The sequence below is a fragment of the Scatophagus argus genome, chromosome 7 (assembly GCF_020382885.2).
Source record: "Scatophagus argus isolate fScaArg1 chromosome 7, fScaArg1.pri, whole genome shotgun sequence".
In the NCBI taxonomy this organism is placed as follows: Eukaryota; Metazoa; Chordata; class Actinopteri; family Scatophagidae; genus Scatophagus; species Scatophagus argus.
Window position 1 is genome coordinate 2,460,282 of NC_058499.1, and position 22,389 is coordinate 2,482,670.

The 22,389-nt window shown below is 44.4% G+C and overlaps 1 protein-coding gene across 1 annotated transcript; it reads left to right on the forward strand.

The window, feature by feature from the left end:
• Positions 1 to 25: 25 nt before the first annotated feature.
• On the forward strand, positions 26 to 22,074 carry asz1 (ankyrin repeat, SAM and basic leucine zipper domain containing 1). The gene is made up of 13 exons (XM_046395065.1): positions 26 to 131; positions 850 to 952; positions 1,368 to 1,490; positions 5,227 to 5,338; positions 11,540 to 11,651; positions 11,741 to 11,875; positions 12,007 to 12,125; positions 13,666 to 13,738; positions 14,274 to 14,330; positions 14,736 to 14,848; positions 17,660 to 17,765; positions 18,174 to 18,287; positions 21,622 to 22,074. The coding sequence occupies exons 1-13, from the start codon at positions 27 to 29 to the stop codon at positions 21,793 to 21,795; spliced, it is 1,446 nt and encodes a 481-aa protein (XP_046251021.1). The 5' UTR covers position 26; the 3' UTR covers positions 21,796 to 22,074.
• The last annotated feature ends 315 nt before the right edge of the window (positions 22,075 to 22,389 follow it).

The following is a 22,389-nucleotide window of genomic DNA, read 5'->3' on the forward strand; positions in this document are numbered from 1 at the left end:
TAGCTAACCTGTAGCTAACCAGAATTATGGGCAGCTTCACAAATTATGGCTTCCCGGCTGGAGATGAAAGCGACGCCAGCAGTGAGGAGTGGGGTATTGACCGTTCGGACAAAAAGGCTTCTTGCATTAAGGTTACTTAAGTCAGTCTTCTCTGAAATCTGTCTATGCTACTGGATAACAGTGACAGCGTTAGCTAGCAGCAACTACATTAATGCATGTCACTGATAGCGAACACGTTAGGCTAGCTGTAGCTAGCATTCTGCTTCATTGCTTTTTTGTGGAAAAGTAGAAACGAGAGAAAATTCATAGGCTGTCACAAAGTAGCTACGAGTGAGTGGTTACATTTCTATACACAGAAAGTCGCAGTGAAGATGGTGAAACAAACAGCCTGCCGCTCGTTTTCACCCTTGACGATTTTCACTCCGTGCGGAAGCCGCAGTTGCCCGCTAAATTTAGCGTCCATATGAGTAAAGTCACGTTTTAGACTGTAGATTAGCGCGAATAGATGCTACGTTAATGCTTTGACTTTACCAATAAATAATCTTACTAATCCAACTACGAGCTGAACTAAACATAAAAATCTGGACCTGTTAGATAAAAAGCCAAAATGTTTTGTTTTTTTTGCTGTGCTTGTGATTTTTTTTCCCTTTTTACCAGCAACTCTAAAACGCTGTCACAATTTTAAGTCTGATAAATAAAATGGTCAGCTTTTGGTTATTTGGGCCATTGTGCCAGAAATACGTAGTGGTTTTCTTACTCTTCTCAGGTGATGTGTACCTTTGGAAATGCATTGTTCTCTGCAATTAGGAGGGGAAAAGTGTCCATATTGATCCTTCCCGTTTGTCAAAGGACCTGGATGCTGCTGCACCATATGCAGAAGATAATGTGTCCATGTTGAAAAGAGCCATCAGCAAAGGGGACATTGGGACTGTTGAACAGCTGTTGGACAATGGCAAGTACTCCCTTCATTTTCTTTCTGGCACTTGAGCTCTTCCTTTACTGTGTTGGCATGTATACGCTTGTGTTTAATGTTTTTATCACATTTATTGCCGTATCAATCACTAATACTTGCTTTGCGTTAAATAGCAGTGAGAACATATTGAGCCTCATGGAAGAACCACTCAGAAAAAGATGTCTGAATGGTTGAACTGGTGAAATTTACCAACATTTGTCAAGCGGCTGGTTGTGATTTCTCACCCAAACATAAACAGTTTTGCCAGAAAGTGATTTACAGAAATCAAGTGGGATGGAGAAAACAAAAAACAGGATGTTATTTTGTGCGTGCACGCGCTAGTGGGCATTAGGCACAGATTTGCTCTTTGTGTAATCATTTGCCTGAGTTAATTTAATCCTTTTGTTGTGGACAGGCATGGACGTGGAGACCAGACTTGGCTTTGCATGGACTCCTCTGATGTGTGCTGTCAGTGTAGCTGATTACAACCTGGCCAAAATGCTGTTGGACAGAGGGGCCAGTGCCAACTTCAGCAAAGGTCAGACCAATATGAATGACTGTGTTTATTTGAAACTGTAAACCTGTCTTGTTGGATGCATGACACAGTCAGCTAACACGAAAAGGAACCATATAACACTATGAAGGTAAATTGAATGCACTTTTACAGTATTATTAACCTGAGAGGAGAATAGTTAATCCACTGCAGCTGATTTTATTGCTGCTTTATATCCATAGTCTGAAAATGGATTGAAATGAGTAAAGATTGATTAGAGGAGATAACTCTGTTAATGGTACAATGACAAATGATGAAAGAGACACAAGTCAGACGGGTCACAAAAACAGGAAAGACATACCGTCTTACGGTCTGTGTGTTGGTAGTAACACTGAGACACAAACTAACACATTCAAAGGGGACCCAAGTGTAGGGCAGAAGACGGCAAATAAATAAATACAATCAGTAAATTAATAAACAAAAGACCAACCTTGAATGATTCACATGTAATCAAATCCAGAAGCAAAGATAAAATTCAACCTGAAAAATTGTGAAAATCCATGAAACCAAACTTTTAAAATTCTGTGAAACATACGACAGCAGACCTTCATTCTCCAGCACATCTTGGCAGCTGTAACTGGTCACCGTAAACATTCTTTGGGGAATAAACTTAAAACTGAAGCATGTTTTAAACCTTCTTTCCTCCAAAACCAAAGCTCAAAGCAGAAATTATTCAGTTTTATTTTAATACTGCTGAATGATTGGTGTTTGATATATGAGTGACGACTCCACTGATTCCTCATCCACCACCTTTAAGGAAAACAAAATCAAAACAAGGGCACATAGTTTGATTAGGCAACACCATTACACTGCTGCCTTCCAGGCTTGGACATCAAACAGCCATACCTAATTCTCCTGACGGTCCCTGTTGCTTTGGTGTCCAGCTATCCTTCCCTGTGGCACCTTTTTTCAATTTCCTCACCTGCTACAGCCAAAGACCAGGGGACAAGTTGGGCCTCTGCACCAATACGCTTCATCTGACATTACTTAATGGTGATGACGCCAAAGAGGAACTCTTGCAGAAACACACTGCTGATCCTTTGAGTTGTTTTTAGTTTGTGCACACTGCACCCTCATCCCAAAGCAAGAGAAATTGAAGGCATCTGTTGGATCGAGGTCAGTCTGGGTAAAATAAGCACGGGAGAAGAAATCTTCCATGTTAACAAGTCTGCAGTCATATACACATAAAATCATGAATCCTGTTGGAAAAAATGCCATCACAGGTCCTTCAAAAACATTTTTGTTAGTTGATAAGAGTTAGTTCAATAATGCACAACGTCTGATCTGTAGGGGGGAAAATCCAGCCAGACCAGGAATGGGTTTTCAGCTTTCATTTTGGACCTTCGATCTCTTGGTAGATTATAATGTTTCTAATATTGGAATCGAAGCTCAATCTACTGTTACAGTCAGTGTGCCGTCCAAACAAATCAATACTGATATATTGGTGAAAAAAAAGCTCTCTGCCAAATTTATCGTTCAAAAAATGGATGTAGAGAGGCAGAGAGAGAGTCTGTAAGCACAACTGTACAAAACATAACATTTACACTTAATGAATAATGAAAAGGCAACCAAATGAAATAAAGATAAACACAAGATGCACAAGGCGTAACATCTGCAGTGGATTATTTACAAGATACACCCCTATTTTATTTCAGTATAAATGAAATATCTTTTAGCTTTTTAGTGCTGGGGAGATAAAATAAGCACATAGTACAATTGAAACGTGATGGTTATTTTTTAGTGTTTTAGTGTCTTTTTCATAGAGCAAATAAGTTATCAATTATTCAACAAAATAATTAACCAGCCCCATCTGCAGTAATGTGTCTTTTTGAGTCTGGCCTGTCTTGTTTTTCATTCGCAAAAAGGAAGAAAAACAAATTGAAGCTTTAGTGAGCTTTAGCTTTCTGTCCATCTCTATTTACACTCTTCCACTGTTTACACTAAAGTTTGCATTATTATCTGTTGTGGCTTAAAATGAAATGCTGAAAATTAAAAGTTAACATGTTATGCAAATAACATGAAAATACATGCACATTACTGTAAACAGATGTATCTGCACATCTAACAGCGATTTACAAATGACAGCAGTTTGTCTGCTTCCTCTGAATTTTCCACAATATGCTTAGCAACAGCCACAATAAACCATCTACACAATAGACAGTGAGACATTTGCTGCCTGCGTGAGTGCGTTCAGGACGAGACTATTGAGATCGAGATTATGGATTCTGAATTTCCATTAGAAACCCTCCTGCAGCTCTTGGACATCCCCAGACCCACGTTTGGAACGACAGCAACAGTCATACTGTTTATATCTGATGTCAATTAATTCTCTGTCCAGAATGTCGAGTTAAACTGTGTGTGTGACTGATTTCACATGGTCTCGGCATCTGATGCTCGAGGCAGGTGAAGGAAGCAATTAAATGGAAGGATGACGTGTGGTCACGTCCCGATGGCGTTTGTCAAAGCAGCGAGGCTGAGCGGAGGAATGCACGAGTGATTGATAACGGTCACCACGCCGCTATCATACCCTCTCGCCAATTCTCAGGCCTCACATTTATTTACTCCAGTCCTCTCTAGACTTAAACCAGGCTGTCTGGTTTACACCCACACACACGTAATATAAACACACGCGCACACACACACACACACACACACACACTTGACACAGAGCCAAACATGCATAGCCACAAAGACACAGGAACCCACATACAGATGTAGAGGCCCAGGTACGCATGAACACACGCACAAATACACACTTAGATACATACTGTGATACACACAGGTTGAGGACTCGGACACTGGCGGAACCAAACAGGAATTGAGTGCATTGCCATGGGTCTCGGACCGGTCTTATCAGGATGAGATAAGTGGACAACTCCTCTGAAGTCACTCGGTCCCATAAAGGCTGCTACACTTCCTGATGCCAGATAAACGGCTATCCATCTCCATCACAGCGTCATTGTCCGGATTGTTGTCCCTTCCTTACTACACCATGATGTATGACTTCATTGTGTTGGAAAAAAAATGCACCTCCGCTTTCCTATAATTTGTTTTACTCGATAGTACACTAGCGATTGCCAGTACTGTGGCTTTCATACCTTTAATTTGTTTCAGTGAGGTAACTACAGTAACCAAACTACATCCTCCAAAAACAAACATGAAATTGGACAGTGAATAACTGGGAAAACACTTGGACCTGCAAGGTCATGTGGTAGCTGGTTTTGTAGTTGACCCAGTTGCATGGTTACATTTCTTGTGGTAAAAAAACCAGGGTCTGTACTCACGTTAACATCTGGAAGCTGCTCCTAAATGACCAAAAGTAACCCTTCAATAATCGTCATGCTGCTTCTACATTTAAGTAATCCACAGAATGTTTTGGTGTTTGCAGACTTCCTTTTTTGGAAGTACAGGCTGCATTCAAACAGAACGAAATTGCAAAGAAGAACTGCCCTCTTGGCCAACACTAGACCTGCCAGGTATATTTGGTGAAATAGATGTGATGCATGTTCATATAACTGTAACCATCTAAGGCTGATGATGTGTGAGTCAGAAACGATATCCTATCTGCATTTTGATGCTCTAATGTAATGTAAACTATAGCCTCTTGAAATAGTGCAAGCTTGTTACCTTTTCATTGTTTTCTTAACAAATGTGTCCTTAAATAAAATCAAATGTTAAATTGTGATGGTGCACTTCCACACCGATGCGTTGCTGTCCACAGATCACTGGACGGTGCTTATGGCCAGCACCACAGCTGCTGCGAGTGAAGACAAGATTGCTCGCTGTGTGGAGCTTCTACTGTCCAGAAATGCTGATCCCAACATGGTGGACAGGTGAGGGGGCGGGGTGGTGTACAGATGTGTTTCAAAATGTTTATAGGATTTTCAGCACAGTGCGCACTGTCACACCCCTATTGATGTAGGCCAAATAAAAACACTCCTGACTTGACTTGAACAAGGGAGAAAAAAACCCAAAGTGCGGGATCAAATTTCCTTTGATGGTTCTTGTTATGTTTAGTTGCCATGTGGTAGCATTATGCACCACAGTGCTCCATACAGCATGTGTATATTTGTGTGTTTTGTTTGGAATGTCCTGTTATGGCATGTGCATGTACGGACGGGTATCAGACAGACAGACAAACAAACACACAGAGTGTAAGGGGTGGGCAGGAGGATTTTAGAAGCTTTTTCACAAGCTTGGATGCAACCCAATGCAGTCAGGGCAGACTGTGGCTCAGGAGGTAAAGCAGGTCATCCTTCAATCAGGAGGTCAGCAGTTTGATCCCCGGCTACTCCAGTGCATGTCAGCGTGTACTTGGGCCAGATGCTGATCCTGATGTGCGCGTGAATGTATGGTGGGTAAGTATCACTCCTGATGACCATACCGTCACAACCCTAGTGCATTTAGCTTCCTTTTAATCCAGTAAGTCAGTTATGGTAATATGTGGGTCAAAAGCAATCTAGGCCTCTGGATTAAAGAACCAGGATGAATATTGTTCAGAGGTCAAGTAAACTATTTCTATAGCCCAGGGTGTCAAATCACAGTTTTCCTCTGCAGGCTCTACAATATACGACGTCCTCTGTCCTAAGATCCTTGACCGACAAGGGACAGTCGTGGATCAGCGGTTAGGGTGTCGGACCCGTAACCGGTGGATCGCTGGTTCGATTCCCCGTACCGGTGTCCATGGCTGAGGTACCCTTGAGCAAGGTACCTAACCCCCACTGCTCCCCGGGCGCTGCACGCGGTCGCCCACTGCCCCGGGTTTGCTGTGTGTGTGTGTGCACGTCACTTGGGTTAAATGCAGAGCACGAATTTCATTGGAGTGAGTTCCCTCCAATGACAAAATATGTCACTTTCATCTATTTCATCTTTCATCATCCCTCTTGCAGGACAGGCAGACATGGATCAGCTGTGCTTTGCACAGAATAGATTAATTTAAAAAAGAGAGAGAGAGACAGTATATACAAATGATGATGACTAAAGTACACTTATGTGGGTGTAAAAGTAAATGGTGTGGACACAGGAGGACACTGAGCCACTTCAGGTGTTGCCAGACAGGCGGGGTCTGAGCCATAAGACCTCCTCTCCGCCTTGGCCACAGAAACGCAGCAGAGGCAAGCACAGCAAGTAGAATGTAAAGCTTTCTTTAGGCTGTTACACATTGAACTGTGATCATTTTAACCTGAACGTCGTATCATTCTTGTCATCTGCTCACCAAAAGCGACACAAAGGTGAATTTTGCCCCGAAGCCAAAAAAGGAAAAGATTCTTTTCTGTCTTGCTCAAAATGCGAGTTAAATGTATATCAACACTGTCCTGCCATCACAAATGGCATTTGGAAACTTCAAACAAGAAACAAACAAGAACATCTGCGAAAAAGCCCCGATTTAGATCTGTGTGCTCACACTAAATCACACCAGACACACAGTGTCAGCATTGTGTAAGTTGTAAACTGAAGGATCCATCCATTCAGTCGTCTCCACCGTGACCTCCGTACAGCCGTGTCCTCTCGACCAGCTTTGATCAGCACATGTATAGTAAACTTAGGTGCTGGAAAGCTAACAGCCAGCGCTGCAAGACTGACTAATGTCATCAGAACCATATACACAAAGTAGTATTCAAGTACACTACACGAGAAGTCACACACACATGCTTCTCTGTGCTTGTGTGGACCAACACAGTGACAGTGTGGAAGCGAAATAGAAAAGGCAGCCGTGTGTGATACGTTAACGGACAGCCGACATAACGTAGAAGTTTCTTTTACATTTTGAATGTTGTTTCTCTATATAAATTAGTGCATATGATGGGGAAAGTTAGGATCCGTCAGCCTTTGCAGATAGTGGATATAAAATCAGGCTGCCTGTCGTGGTGAGAAGCACGAAAAATTCCATCTCATGGAAAAGAATGAAGGGTCATTCTCGAAGCATTTTTACTGTTACCATGTGTGGATTTTTGTCGTGTCAAAGGGAGGATTCAGCCCCCAGTGGCTTTCTTGTTTAGCTTTCCTTAATCCACTGCCACTCTGTCGCTGCCTGCATGTCGTTACATGCACGACACACTCTGCCGAAAACCGCCGATGACACACATGGACACGCTGTGGCGTTAGGAAATTGATTGGTTGATTCCCAGACAAAATATTTGAAGCAAGGTAACGAGGCACAGGAGGGGAGGTAGTGAGGAGGAGGAGGAGGTGCGAAAACCCTCCGACATCCAGAGTAAGAGAAGAATATGAGGTTCATGTGGGTGCAGAGGATAAACCTCCTCCTCCTTATCATGGCCTCTTACGTCTGAATATCAAACCAGTGATTAACACCAGCTGCTCGTCCCTCTGCCTTAGTGTAAACAAGCATTGTCTGTCATCTCTCAAAGTCCTGCGGGAGCTCGATGTGGGGTCCATTGCCTCCATGTGTCCCCTTTTTGCACCTTCACTGTATTGATCTGTGTTGACAACATTTGCGTCAAGGCTGGAGCATGCTTCTCAGGGCTGCGCATGCAGCAGGTGAACGTGCATGGGGTCACACACAGTGTTTGCATAGCGTTCATACTTTGGGTATACGTTTAAAGGCTTTTTCTTGTCAGCTTCACAGTTGCCTCCTGACAGGAGATGCATAATTAACTTCAGTCAATGTGCAAGTTGCATGGTTCATTGCTGAGATTTGGGAAGTGTGTGTCTGCTCCTCTGTGAGCTACGATTACTGGCAACACACTGCTGCGCTTTGGTCTTCATTCACAGGGACATAATTTCATCTTAGGCTTCCATAATGCTCTGCTTTAGTGTGACAGAAATGCCTCAAACTTTGATAAGTCAAGCCAGTTTTAATTACATAGCGTCAAATCACAACACAAGTTTATTCATGACACTTTCCAAATATAGCAGGATTGGACCGGACTGGGCCCAGCACTCCTCCATGAGCAAGTGCTCATGAGCAAGGCACAACTGCCTTCTAGCAAGCAGAAGCCCCGGAGCAGACCCGGGCTTGAGATGAAGGGGGGGGGGGGGGGTCCATCTGCCTTGACCAGCTGGGCATCAGTATCCATTGATACAGCTGATACATCAGTTGTGCTTTTTCTATGCATCTTTTACTACCAGCGAAATGTAAATTCCTTCGTCTGGTATGACAGTTTTATTAGATGGTACTGGTGCAACCACATTCATGTGCAAAATAACGGCTGTGCTGATAGATCGTTAGCTCCTGATGCTCACATAGAATATAATTGTACAGTCATAGTTGTGCGGATAGTCTAGACGTCTTACCTACGTGTAAATATAGTCTATGTGTGTGTTTTTTTTAGGATTCACTTTGTGGAAGCCATCTTTAGATGTGGTGTGTTTGTCTCGCTACTGTGACTCAGGCGTTTCCTTATGCTGTCCAGACACCAGGAACAATGTTTACTCTGAATTGTCTGCATATCGATCTGTTTGGTGACTTGCCAAATCTCCACAGTCTGAAGGACACACACACACACACACACGCACACAAAGCACACTGAAAGAGTGTGTGAGTGACCTTGGCACCTGTCTCACAGCAACAACACCCACGGGAAAATACAGTAGAAACGAATGCCGCTCCCTGTCCTGTCCTCCGGGGTCAAGGTGGAATTGACTCATGCGAGTGAAGAAGTGAACGTACACGTCATAGCCGTTGGTTCATTTGTTTGAATTCACATCGAACATTAACTTTTGATTTCTTGCACTTTGTTAAAGGGTGATGTAGCTGTGTGTACTCACAGATTCACACCTGTTTGACAAGCGTCACGTCTGTCTGGGGACATTTTCATTTCAACATAATTTACTGGTACAAAAGTCAAAATTTCTGTTGCCAGCTGATGACATCGGGGCATCCCAACCCAGAGTGACGAAGCAAAAAGGAAGACACGACTATAGATGACGTTAACTCTGGGTCGTGTGATGTTACAGGCTGTGAGACGGTAGAAATTTGTCAGTTGTCAAAACCGATGTGTGTCGGTCAAATACTGATACAGCAAATCCATAATTAGAACTGCGTTATGGATTGATGGGATTTTTGGACTCCAAGTGTCAGTTTTTTTATTATGGATTCAGTTTACTGTATTAACACACACATTACCTCGTGTCTTCTGAAATAAACTTCCGATGTCTGATGATGTCATTGTTGTGATACAAATATTTTCAGAGATTTTTTTTAAGAATCTCAAGCTCTAAACGGCACTTATGAAAGCATGACGGATCAGTTTTAATTTGTATGTTTCGCTCTCTTTTCCTTGCCATCTCACATGCAAATCAAAATTGTACAAAAAAGATTTAAGTAAAAAGGACTGATCGGTTCTTTAACACAATAATTTAACATTAGTTTTTAGTTCTGAAAAATATGGATTGCCTTAGTCAACAGCTCAATATATAAAAATTAGGGAAGTTTTCTTACTGTGTTTCCAAGAAATATTTATGTAAATACGCCTTTTATTGGAGCAGAAGTCATTAACTTAGATTTAGTAGCTGTTCAGTGTAGGTGTGTTTATTAAAGGACCTGTCAGTCAGTTTGAGGGTGATAACCTAGCGGTTTGTTTACATGGGAATTGTGAATCGTCTCTTTAAGCGCCTCCCCTTGCTGTGTCACTCTCGCTCTCCGTTTCGCACACACGCACACACACAAACAGTTTCCTGTAAAAGCATTAAGCGAAGTGATGAATTGGCCCCGGACTTTCCCACCCCTGTAGATGGACGGATTTTTCTCACCGGCTGTGTTCGAGTCAGCGGTGATTTATGTGCAGCCCTTGTTCTGATAGGAGCAAACACATGAGGACTGCTAAGAGAGGTCAAAGTTGTTGATGCCTGCTCTTCCATCTAACAGTTGTTGGCTGTTGAAGGACACATTAAACTTTTTGTGGGTTTGTGAGGTCACAGGATGCTCTGCCGCTGACCGTTTCAGTAGGTGTTCATTGGATTTTTCTCATTGTGTTAAGAGATGCACGCGGGTGTGCAGAGTGCTGCTGGGAAGTGGCAGGTTGCCATCTCTGGGCTAATTAATCACGAGGCATCGGACTGGTGCTTACTCACTGAGCCGCCGCTTTAGGCTGCATCAGAGGCATCTCTCATTGTGGCGTCATAGGGCATCATCGTTTGACGATAGAAAAACAAAAGCTTGTTTATATTGTGCTCTTCACAGCAGTACTGTGGCAAGCATTTCAGTGAGCTTAATGGATTTCCTCCACACTCAGCTCAGTTGCTGTTGTCAGCTCAGTCGCAGTTCTGTCTCACCTTCGCAAGAATCAAGAGTTGTCTGTTTACCTTTTTCTATATTTTTAAATTATTTTAGATTTTGTTACATGCTTAATTGAAAGTTTGCACGGAGGTTCCGAATGTATATGAGTTGGTATTTGTGTTATGTTGTGTGTGTATGACGTGGCATGTTATTGGGATATGGATCAATCGCACATCCCTGTGGAACTGCCTTAGTTTAGACACGTGTGACTTGTTTCTTTGCGTTTCTTTGCTCTCGATCGGCCATCTGATAAATTGACTCATTATTTCAGCTCTACTTTAGCCCTTTATAGAGAAACATTTCAAGGCTACAGGTATTACTCTGAAAACATAGTCCTTTAACAGAAAAGTGTCCAGTAGGAACATGTGAGTGCATTAGGTTTGGACCAGAATGAAGTCCTGGCTGTTTTTAAGTTGGGATTCTGCATGGTGGCCTGTCACAGCTGAAAACAAATGGCCAACTAAAAGCTGTTGTGTGCTGCCCCCTGGTGGTTCGTCTGTATCGTCATCATCAGTCATCTTTGATCACGTGTCCTCTGATGTCCTGACCCTGCCATTAACCTCTTTGTTCTTCCATCATTTATTTTTTTACTTTCAGCTTTATGCTTTTCTAACTTCTCAGCCCCTCTTCACTTCACTGATCTTTCCTTTGCCCAGCAGCTGCTTCTCCATTCCTGTAGTTATCCCTCATTTGTTCTTTGTTTTTCTCTCCAATCAGTTCTTCTTTTATTGTCCTTTTTAGCATATTCATAGCCATCTTAATTTCTCCCCTCTTTCTGTCGCTTGTCCTTTTTCAGATCACAGATGACCTGCCTGATGCTGGCAGCCCGGAACGGCTACAGTAAAGTCATTAACCTGCTGGTGTCACATGGAGCAGAAGTCAATCTCCAGGAAAGCAACGGCTACACGGTCTGCCACAGTGTTTGTTGTCATAGCAGACCCCTGGAAACATTTCATTTAGAAAACGAAAGATAAATAACTCTTAAAGTTTCTGTCAGGCTTTGTCTATAGCAGTGCAGTACGGCAGAGAGGAGGCGGTGCTGAAGCTCCTTCAGCTGGGAGCAGACAAAACCATAAGGACCAATGTTGGAAAGAGTCCTGCTGACCTGGCTGTGATCTTCAAATACACACAGGTACCTGGAGTTCTTCTCAGTAAACTTATTTGCTTAAAAAACTGATCTTATGAGCAGTGAGCTTTACTTAAGTAAGCATTTTTTGTGTTGCGTGAATTGTGACGTCAGTTTTTCACCGTGTCTGATCACAGGTAGGCAGGATCCTGGCCTCTTCATCACACGGTTCTACTGTCCAGGCCTTCAGCTCCATGGAGGAGACCCTCTCCAAGTTCCTCAAGACCAACTCTGAACCGCCACCTTCCAAGGAAAAGTAAGACCACTATCTATAATGTGAAAGCATCATGTTCTCACACAGTCAGAGAAGTAAACAGTGTGTGTCCTGGCCATGCGCCTCTCCTGCCTTCCTGTGACAGCTTCTGGCGAGGTTGTACCAGCGTTTTGTTCAAAGGCACACTTCGCTAACATTCAGCTCCTGAGCTGAGAGCGTCGAAGCAGTGTCGAACAACAAGAAGTTGTTCTGTTGTTCTGCCCTCCATTGCCATCATTCGACTGACATGGTGCAAGTCAGGGCAGCCCTGGGTGATCTTGTGAACAAAGTCACAGATGTCACATGTCCAAAACGATATTTAAAATGTAGATTACATTTAGTAAAACTTGTATAATAATTCTGTTCTTGTGATGTGAATCTGTTGGCTGCCTGAATATCACTCTGTCAGAAGCCAGAGTTAACCAAGCTTGCTTTATGGCATCAGTTGAGCAGGATCACCAGGGCTTAATTTGAAGCTAGTTGGCCCAAACATTGGCAGATTAATTTGGACTCTCAAAGTGCTGTTGTTACTCGGTGACTAACACTGTAAGTTGTGTTTTTACTAGGCTGCTCTCCCTGTGTGAATCTATGTGAAGTGAAAGGGAAGCAGAACAGCAAGTCGAGACAACAAGTATTCAGATCAAAACCAAACCTTCTCTGCATAAATAAGGAGCACAGTTTTTCCGAGTCTCTGATAGTCATCAGTTTAGTGACGATTATGCTGAGAGTACATTGTAATGCATCAGCGAATTCATCCAGTTTTGCTCCTCTGTTGTCAAAGCAACATTCCTTCAGTCAGACCTGTGTGCTGTGTCGCCACCTGTTGGCTTTTCTGTGAGCCAGTGCCTGTGCAGCAGGTGTTGTTGAACTATTGTTCAACCAGACATAAACAATAATAAACTTCTTGCACGAGTGTTTAGTCCATTCAGGCACAGCTGGGGCAATTATCATCAGCCAAAAAGATTGTATTGCAGCATGTCTGGCACCAGGAATTAGGGCCTGTAAACAGTTTGGCTGCCCGTCTCTCATGTCAGATACAAAGACACTAAAAAACAACTAACGCATTTCACATATTTTGAACATCATGAGAGGAGCCGCTCGTTCGTAAAGCTCGTCATGTCAACAGTCAGAATGAACCTGCGTGTACACTGCGGTTACTCTGATGTGCCTGAACTCAGAGACACTTTGGTTGCACCCACATGATCTCTGAAGAGCAGAGAAATGTGTTTCATTTTGCCTGACCATGTCTGCAAGGAGGTCAAAGGTTCAGTTCAGGAACACTGAAGCTGGCAGGGGTTTACTTGATTGATCAAGGACACTTCAGTAGTGTAGATTTATGCTGCTTAAACAAAGCCCTGCGTTGAAAACATGACCTCTCTTTTGAATATGCTGCTCAGCTTTCGAGCAGATCTGCACCACTCGGTCAGTCTCTACCCGTACAGTTTTAGAGCAACTCCAGTCCGAGCTGGTTCATACTGGTGTTGATAATATGGAGTAAAGCAGTCGTCTGTAACAGTCAAGGTGAACTTTCTGCCCTCCTCAGTGTAACCAAGCTTGATGAACTGGAGCTCCTCCTACACGGACTCGATCTCGGCTACCTCACCGACATCATGACTGTAAGTACTGGCTGCGTGCTCAAATAAAATCTGAATTCTTTGTGCCTTCTTTAAATGCATGTGTTTTTGTATGCGCGGTGCCCTTTTCTGATGTGAGAGATTTATGTTCTCTCAGTCATCTCAGTGCAGATAGTGGGCAGAGATAACCTTCTGTCACCCACAGCACAGTACAGTATTAGATCTATGGGTGAGATACACCGCAGGGCACTGCTGTGACGTTTACATGCTCGCTAACATGTCGTGAGATGACTGGTTTACATATTTTGCTTCGGGCTTCATAATGGATCGTGTGTACTTGATTGTCATGCCCCGAATTAGGATTAAAAGGGTCAGCTCAAGTTTTAGGCCCTGTCTGATGTGTGAGGACCGGGTTTGATGGGTGCAGGTAGATTGTTGTCACCGTAGGGCAAAGCCTCATGCAGGTACATCTGTTTCAGACGACGGGTTCGGGAGCAGCTGTAGAAGTTTTGATTTGGTAAATGGTGAGTGATGTTTTCTCTGTCCTCCTCTGTTTTTCACGTACACACACGCACAGGAAAATGACATCACCTGGAGTTACCTGTTGACCATGGAGAAGGAGGACCTGGAGAAGGTAGACGATGACTGTAGTTTCTGTTTGTCTGTCAGCTCTTTCGCTCCTTGCCAGCCTTCAGGATGACCCAGAAAGAGACGAGGGTGGCTGCTGATGTCACTGCTGTTTGAGGGCTGTAGAACAAAAGTGGAGAGAGATTAATCTGATCCCGTGTTGTGTTCATTGTTTCGATTAGCTATATTGCTGTAAACTTGCATGGACCTCAGATCAGTCATAAATGTAAAATGAGTACATGTTTTGTGCTTCACTTCTGTGCCCACATTTTGCATTTCTGTGTTGCCTTCTTAAAACTGACACAAGTTAACGTTAGATTCCAGTTCAGATGTTTTCCAGGCATCAACCACATTTCATGGTAAATTACGACATTATTTAACAACAGAGATAATTTTTGTTTATCCATTTCAGATTGGTATGACAGACCCAGCGGACCAGCAGAAGGTGCTGAGTGCTATTCAACAGATGCACCTGGACAAAGTGGATCTCGACACCATTGGCCAGCTGGGAGTCACAGACAGTGGGTAGGGTACCACATCTTAATGCCCAGCAGGGCTGTGACAGTCACACAGGTACTCCACATCCCAAATTAAGGTCTGAGGATCTGTTGTACCATCCAAACTTAGCAAAAAGTGTTTAACAGTCCTTACAGTTGGATGATACAGTTTCAGTTTTTGTTTCTTTCAGTCTGCTAGAAATGTGTGACAAGCAGGCAGGTGTTAAAAGAAAAAAACAAAACAGCCTATTACGCAAATGCTGCACAAAACCAGAAACAAATTTGACTGTAGTAGCAGAAATTTAAACACTTGTCAGCCACACACCTTAAACCCTCCCCCCATCCAGCCCTCCTCCATCTCCTCGTAATGCTCCGTCTGTCCTCCTCCGCTGGAAGTCGTCCATCAGCTCCGTGAGCATCTCGCTGTCCCTGCTCCGTATCCTCCCCCTCCCCATCTCCGTAGTCGAGTCCTGAGCCAGGCCCTAATGGTTTAAGCGGAGCTGTAATGATTTGTAAGGTGAGAGGCGATGGGAGGTTGCAATGAGCAAAGGCGAGCCAGCAGCAGGGGCCAAACAGAGCCATTCCACCGCACCCCATCACTTCATGAATCCTCAGCAGAACCAGCGGCTTCACCCGCCTTCGCCTGCCGGATGAGAGACAATGCAATAGAGAGAGAGAGAGAGAGGCGAAGGTTAATGAGAAGGATGGAAGGCTCAATCAGACCCAGAGCTTCTTAAGAGCTCCTTCCAGATCTTTATTTCAAATGAAGAATGGAAAACAGTAGAAAATTAGTCTTAAAACATTCTCATGTCAGCTACCTGTGGGGAAAACAGTTATGTCTGGAATAATCATATTTGACTTTAATGGACTGACATACTGTGATGTGCAAAAACTGAAACATTCACTCATGTTTGCCCGTCTGTTGATTCAGTGATAAATACCACTTCACTGCAATTCAAGCTGTCACGTGGTGGCAGAACTGTGAAGAACCACTTCTGGTTGGCCTCGAAGACATTTTGGCAGACCATCAGACAGCTCAGGAGGGGGAGACTGGGCCTTGTCCACGCTTCTGGAGGAGAACAGCTGACCTTGATCTGGGATGTTGGTGGCAGAGGAAGGAGCTCTGACCGGGGCTCCTGAGTCGGCATGCGTCAACACCTCCAAGGCCTTGGAGTTATTCTGCACTCGTCCAACAGCAAATCCCCCCAGCGCTGTGACCCGGCCCTGTGTGGTGGGCAGAAATTAGATGGATTCATCAATGGAAGGCAGTCAACTATCATTTTGTTGGTGCTGTTTGACTTTTCTTAAAGGTACACTGGAAGGTTTTTGACCACTAGTAGCACTGTAGGGGAAGGTTTTTGAGACCGGATCCCTGTTTTGCGCATGACACGATACAGTCCTGCAGATGGTTTCACGCTCTTCCTCTGATCGACAGTTGGTGGCGGTACTGCGCCAAGGCATACACAATTTGTCTACTAAGAAGCAAACGTTGCTTTAAACAGCATGGGTTTTGTATTCTTCCAAATGTTTTATGTAGAAGGAAGTGCATTCAACATATTTTTTATTATTGTTTACAAAAAGTCCCCATTGGGTTCCTAAAGCAGCAGCCCTGTACAGACAGGCTTAAATTGCTTGGAACTTAAACCACATTCATATTGACTGGTCTGAATGTGCACAGTGAAAGTAAATGTGTTTCACTCTCCTCTCTGCGGAGTCACTTGCTGGGTGGTGCTGGAGAAGGCCAGTACCAGTATGCCCAGTTGAAGTTCCTGTGATTAATTAAGTTCACAACAAAGTGGCACACATGCATCCTTTATCAGCATTCCCACGTAACATAACGTCCTTTCCATCTACAATCCCCTCCAACAACCTTCCCGCTGGGGGCCCATCATCACTCTCCGCTCCCTAGATAAACTAACAGCCGGGAGAAGGGAGGTGAGGGTGCAGCTCAGGCTGACTGACAGTGTTTACTCGCCCCTCTGACAGAGTGTGAGGAGGGCCGGGACGGCTGGCTGCCCAGTCCCCTCACCAAGGGAAATGTACCATTAAGATAAGAGCTATCAATATCCCACAGGACCCGGGGATGGGAAGATCGGGACAGAGGGGTTGATGAATATAAATAACTAATCATTTAAGGTGGATGTTTTCAGGGAGGGGTGACAGCATGTGTTAGCATGGGGAGGAGGTGGGAGAAGACTCGGCCACCTGCTCAGTTTTCTATAGAGTTTGGTGCAGTGGGCTCCTGGAAAATGTATGGAGCATGTTAACACAAAGTTTGGTCCAAACTATCAATCTGTCTGCCCTGTCACTGCTGGGCATCTTCAGCAGGCCTTGCCTTGTGTTTTGTTATGTGGACGTATACTTATGGCTCACTTATTAAGAAGGCAAACCTGCTGACCTCAGCCGTAAAGCTCCAGCAGGATTATCTGGATGCCTAAAGAAGCACTGCATTCATGTGCCTCATCATCCTCATTCAGTCATGCCAATTTCAGTGTATTTTGCAGACTGAGATTGGGCATGTGAACTTTGATTCACAGTTTGAAGAAAAATAATGAGTGAATTGTGTTTGCATTTACAGAACTTTAGTGCTGCAACAAATGATTTTATCCAATTGTTAATTGATCTGTGGTGTCCTTCTGTAATTAATGTGTCAGGCAGTTGTGACAAATGTCCACAGGTTCACAGACCTCAAGGTGACACCTTCAGATCACCTGTGTTGTTTGAACTAATGCTCTGTGTGTGATGATAAATGAAACTTAATAATAATTTCATATTTAAGTATGTTTCTGTTTTGTTCATTTTTGTATGTTTCATTTTGTAAGGTGTGCGTGTTTTGCAGGAGTGAGGAGCTCTATAACTTCCTGATAAGTGTGAGGCAGCAGTGCTGCTACCTGACAGAGACGATTCAGGACACCGTCAGCCGGTTCCCACGCCAAAACTCTCAGGTACATGTGGTCTGTAGCGGCCCATCGCTCACCTGTTGATGCACTGGCTGCCAGTTAACGCTAACTTGCTGACATTTTGGCAACAGAAGCACTTGTGGTCCACTTCAGTGGCCAGGTGTGTTTAACTATGTGAAAGTCCACATTTTTAATATCACAAAGTACAGTTACCTTCCAGTAGAGGAGCTCCTGTTGATGTAACGTCGTCACACGGGTTCAGGGGGCACAGCATCTATATTAGGAATAATTCTCAGAGTGAGTGAACCAGTGAGCATCCAACAGTCCGGTCCAGCTGCCCTAATGAGTGCATCCTGTGCCTGCTCATGTCTACTTGCTCTCTCTATCTCCGCTGCCGTCCAGCTGGATTTACAAACTCAAGCGTGATCTCTGTCCCTCTGGTCCTCCATGTAGCTGGTCTTCCCCCTGGACCCGAAGAAAGAGGCCCAGGCTGTCTGCAACCAGCTGGTGGTCCAGACTAAAGACCTGCAAAAGGAAGTCACCTGCCTCCGCAATCTGCTATGCCAGGTCAGTGCACGCACACACACACTCACTTCTGAGCTCATACTTGTACAGTTCTTCTTCATTTTAAAGCTGATACCTGAGTTCTTATTTTACCTAATAAATCTTGAAAATGCCTTTAAAACGCACAAACCACTTTAACTGCAGACCCTCCTGCTGTACTGAGGCAGCAGATTTCACAGCTGAACAACAAAGTTTATTATCATTAATGACAGTGACTTCAAATTGAATTTAAATTGAACGTAATTTATTCCTGGATTGTGATTTCTATTTTCACATCGATCTACACTGGTGGTGACATATTTGTGATAATGTGCAGCTGCTGCTAATATCATTCAGGCTCAAACACATTTATACTTCATGGAAGTCGATCTGAATTCCTTTCTGTGTTGACTGTTATTCTGAGAGCTTTCCTCTCGCTGCTGAGCATTCAGAGCAGCATGAACTGAGCATAGTGTGTGTGTGTGTGGTAGATGTTGGTGTATATGAAGTCTGACGAGCTCCAACAGGTATGTGTGGGAGTGCTTACATGTGTGCACCTGACTCTGTGTGTGTGTGAGTGAGTGTGTGTGTGTTTGCATTTGTATTCCGAGAGGAGAGAGTCGTTCCTGACAGGGCAGAATCCTCACAGCCCATAAGTCAGCACCACTGTGACATCGACCTGTCAGCACACAGACGATGAGGCGGAGGGATGAGGGGGCTGATGGGAAGGCGAGGGTGGGGGTGGGAGGGGCTGACGAGGGGACGCAGGTTGGTGGGGTGAGGGAGTTTAAGAGGGGAGAAAGGGGATGTGAAGAGGCGGGCGGTATGGAGGTGGGTTAGCAGCAGATGGAGGTGTGTGTGTGTGTATGCTTATAGTGTAGGTGGATATTTGTGTGTGTTGATGCGGTTGGACGGGGTGGGGGGGGGGGTCCTCCGTCGTGTCACAGAAGAATCTGACGGCCAATGGAGCCCATTTGGACCCGCTGGCTCCCAGCCCAGGGAGGAAGGGGGCTACACACACACACACACACACCATAAACACACATACACAAAACGTAACCTTATCTGTGGAAGCTCGTCTGTCGAAACACACACACACATCTTGAATCACAAACACAAGAACAACTTAAAAGCACAGCAAGTGGACTGGGCGTGACCCCAGCAGCAGTGTGTGTGTTAAGGAAAAAAACTAAAGGGATAGTTCACCCTAGAATCAGAAATAGATATTTCTCCCCTTACCTTTAGTGCTGTTTATCCACATCTAGATTGATCTCAGGTGAGTTGGAGAGTTATGGAGATATTGGCTGAGGAGATGTTTACCAAAACATCTGGATCGCCCCCTGGTGGCTGGCTGCAGTACACGTCATAAATCCCTCACCCCGTCACACATGCCTTTATGAGGTTTGTTGTAAAGTATGCCGCTCTGCTGCCAGTACATTGGTCACATCCCCATCCTGGTTACGTTCTGAAAGCCTGGGTTGACGTACAGAGTTGATATCCACCTTTGTGTGATCGTTGGGCAGGATTGTGGTTGTTCGAGTTAGGGAAGCCATTGATAGTTACTATCGTGGGTATGTTGAACTTGCTTCACAGTGCGGCACTCTGCCTTATCTATGCTCAGCTTTGCTAACGAGCAGTCTTCTTCTTCCCTTGCATTACTGTGTTTCTCTGCGTGTGAGCGCCACTCATGAAAAACTGCTCCGCGGTGCTGCTGCATGTCATAAACTCCACGGGACACCTTTAAGAAGCTGATAGCATGTGCTTTTAAACGCTGTTGCAGAGCTAAGAGTCACTGAACCAAACATAAATTCCTTGTGATGACTTGGCCAATTTGGAAGTTTGAAAACCCCTGATCTGCTCTCAGGAATGTGAGCGTACAGAACACCAGCCTCCAGCTGGGTGTTGGTACTTTGACTGTGACCGGCCTGTCAGGTGTGAACGCACACTCCTTTCCCTCATGCAGGACTCCCGAGACTCGACGTCAGTTAATGCAGGAGTGCAAACTGCTAACCCCCCAAAGCACAAAGCCCTGATCACATACAGTTGAACCACAGAGCCCTCAAACAGCCGAGAGTGCTGGTGTTTTACTCACATCACTGGTTTCGAAAAGCATGACTTGCAATGCTGGTGCCTGCGTCATTGCACTTCTTCTAATGTTGAACTGTTGAAATTAGAACTAATATACTTCAGCGGGTGGGACCTCATTCATGTAAAACTAGAGCTGCCAAAGTTATTTGATTAATTGTTTAGTGAGAGCCAGCTATTTTGATAATCAGTTGATCGTTTCAGCCATTGTTGTCTGACCGTTGGATACACCAGGAGGCGCCACAGTCAACATGTTCAAAACCAACTTTTCTTTTTTAGTTGACTGAATTGATTTCTAGTTGATTAAATGTTCTGAGCATCAGATGTTTTCCTCCTGTACATTCAGCATGTGCTTATGGAAAGCTCACCTCAAACTCCCAGGCTGCCCCTGCAGTTAGACTGGACATCAGTGTAGAGCCAGAGTCTTGGCTGATAAAATACAAAACCTTTAAAAACGTGGATCAAAAAACATCTTGCCACCATAATTCACTTCTCTGCTGATGACCCAAATGTTCTGCATGTTGCAAACAGGTCCACAGTTTGTCAGTAAATGCTCCTCCAAACAGCCTGCTGTCAGTGGGGCTTCGGCTTTAGGCTCTGTGTTTGGAACACCATCAGCGTATGGATCAGCGGCAGACAAGTCAGTTGGAAAATGAAAGAGTAATCCTGCTTTGTCCTGTGGGAATAACACCTTCCTGGCACTCGCTACAAGCATTTCCTTGTTGAGAATTCAGGAAGTTGTAGAAATCTGGGTTCACTGCCAAACCACAAGTTCCCAAGTCATATTTACCAGAAGAAAGCTGAACTGGCTCTCATATCTTCAAACTTTCTCACATGACAGGGATTCAGCGTGACTCTGTGTCACCCTCTGACTCGAGTTTATGAGCAGCGTTGCTCCTGTGTGACTTGACCACGACCCGACTCTCCGCTCGGCCGATGAGTCCTTGAGGATTTGGCACAGGAAGTTACAGTGACTCAGGTTTGCGAATCACGCTGTGGTGGAGCGATGGGACCAGACGTGCCCTCATCTTCCGGATGAGCTGGTCACCGTTTGATTCCCACCCAGTAGTAACTGAGCTGGCATTTCCCACCCGGTCCAGGTTTAACTGGCCTGAAACTGTCTCACCAGTACACTGGAGTAATCCAGACTGGATTAAGTTAAAATGACCTGCAAGCCTTTGACTTCCTGCACAGGGTCACGTTGCTCCAACCGAAGGATTTGGTGTGTGTGTGTGTGTGTGTGTGTGAATCTCCCCTTCTCCTCCTCCCTCAGATGAACGAGGCTGTAGATTGCTGTAGGCCTCCTCAACCGGGTTCCCACGGCAACTGGAGGATGCGGTCCCTGACCAGAGTTGCACTGAGCACGCTCGGAGTCACCTTCCTCTTGCTCGTCTACAAGGCTGTCAGTGGCAGAGTTTACCTGCAGACGGTCAGGAACGTCTGCTGAGCACCGTGTGTCAGTCAGTCAGTCAGTCAGTCAGTCAGTCAGTCAGTCAGTGAGCCCCTCATTATATTTAGTCTTCAATGACTGTAGCCGATCAGTTAGATTATGGAAAGACTTTTGTGTTTGAGGGAAACGTTTGAAAAGACAAGTCGTTTTTGTTTTTCCTGCTCTTGCACTTGTTTTCCACTTTGCTCTGACTTGTCTGTCATTTTGGTTCTGAATTCTTTTAGTTTATTTATGTATTAAGGGTTTAAGTGAAAATTAAAGTTTGTTTTGACAAACACTTTCCTGCATAGTCTTCCAGTCTTTATGCTAAGCTATGCTAATAGTCTCGTGACTCCTGCTGCGTCCTTGACCCGCGGACATGAGAGTGACGTCAGCCTTCTCATTTACTGTCAGAAAGAAATCCAAAGCTGGTTTTCCAAAAATGTTGGATTTAATTTTTTCTGTTTGTTTTTTAAATCAGCGCCATGACTGTCGTCAAGCCGCCATTCACGAGTGAGTTGTTTTTTTGTGTTTTTTTTTTTTTTGTTGGTCTGTTTGTTTGTTTTGCTGATTATTTGGAACTGGTGTACATTTTCATTTAAAATCAAAATC

What these genes read in the sequence shown, in the direction of transcription:
- asz1 (XM_046395065.1), top strand. Translation starts at nt 27, where the DNA reads ATGGGCAGCTTCACAAATTATGGCTTCCCGGCTGGAGATGAAAGCGAC. An exon ending in TGAACAGCTGTTGGACAATG is followed by an intron (nt 953 to 1,367) that starts GCAAGTACTCCC and finishes TGTTGTGGACAG; the next exon opens with GCATGGACGTGGAGACCAGA. An exon ending in CAGTGCCAACTTCAGCAAAG is followed by an intron (nt 1,491 to 5,226) that starts GTCAGACCAATA and finishes TGCTGTCCACAG; the next exon opens with ATCACTGGACGGTGCTTATG.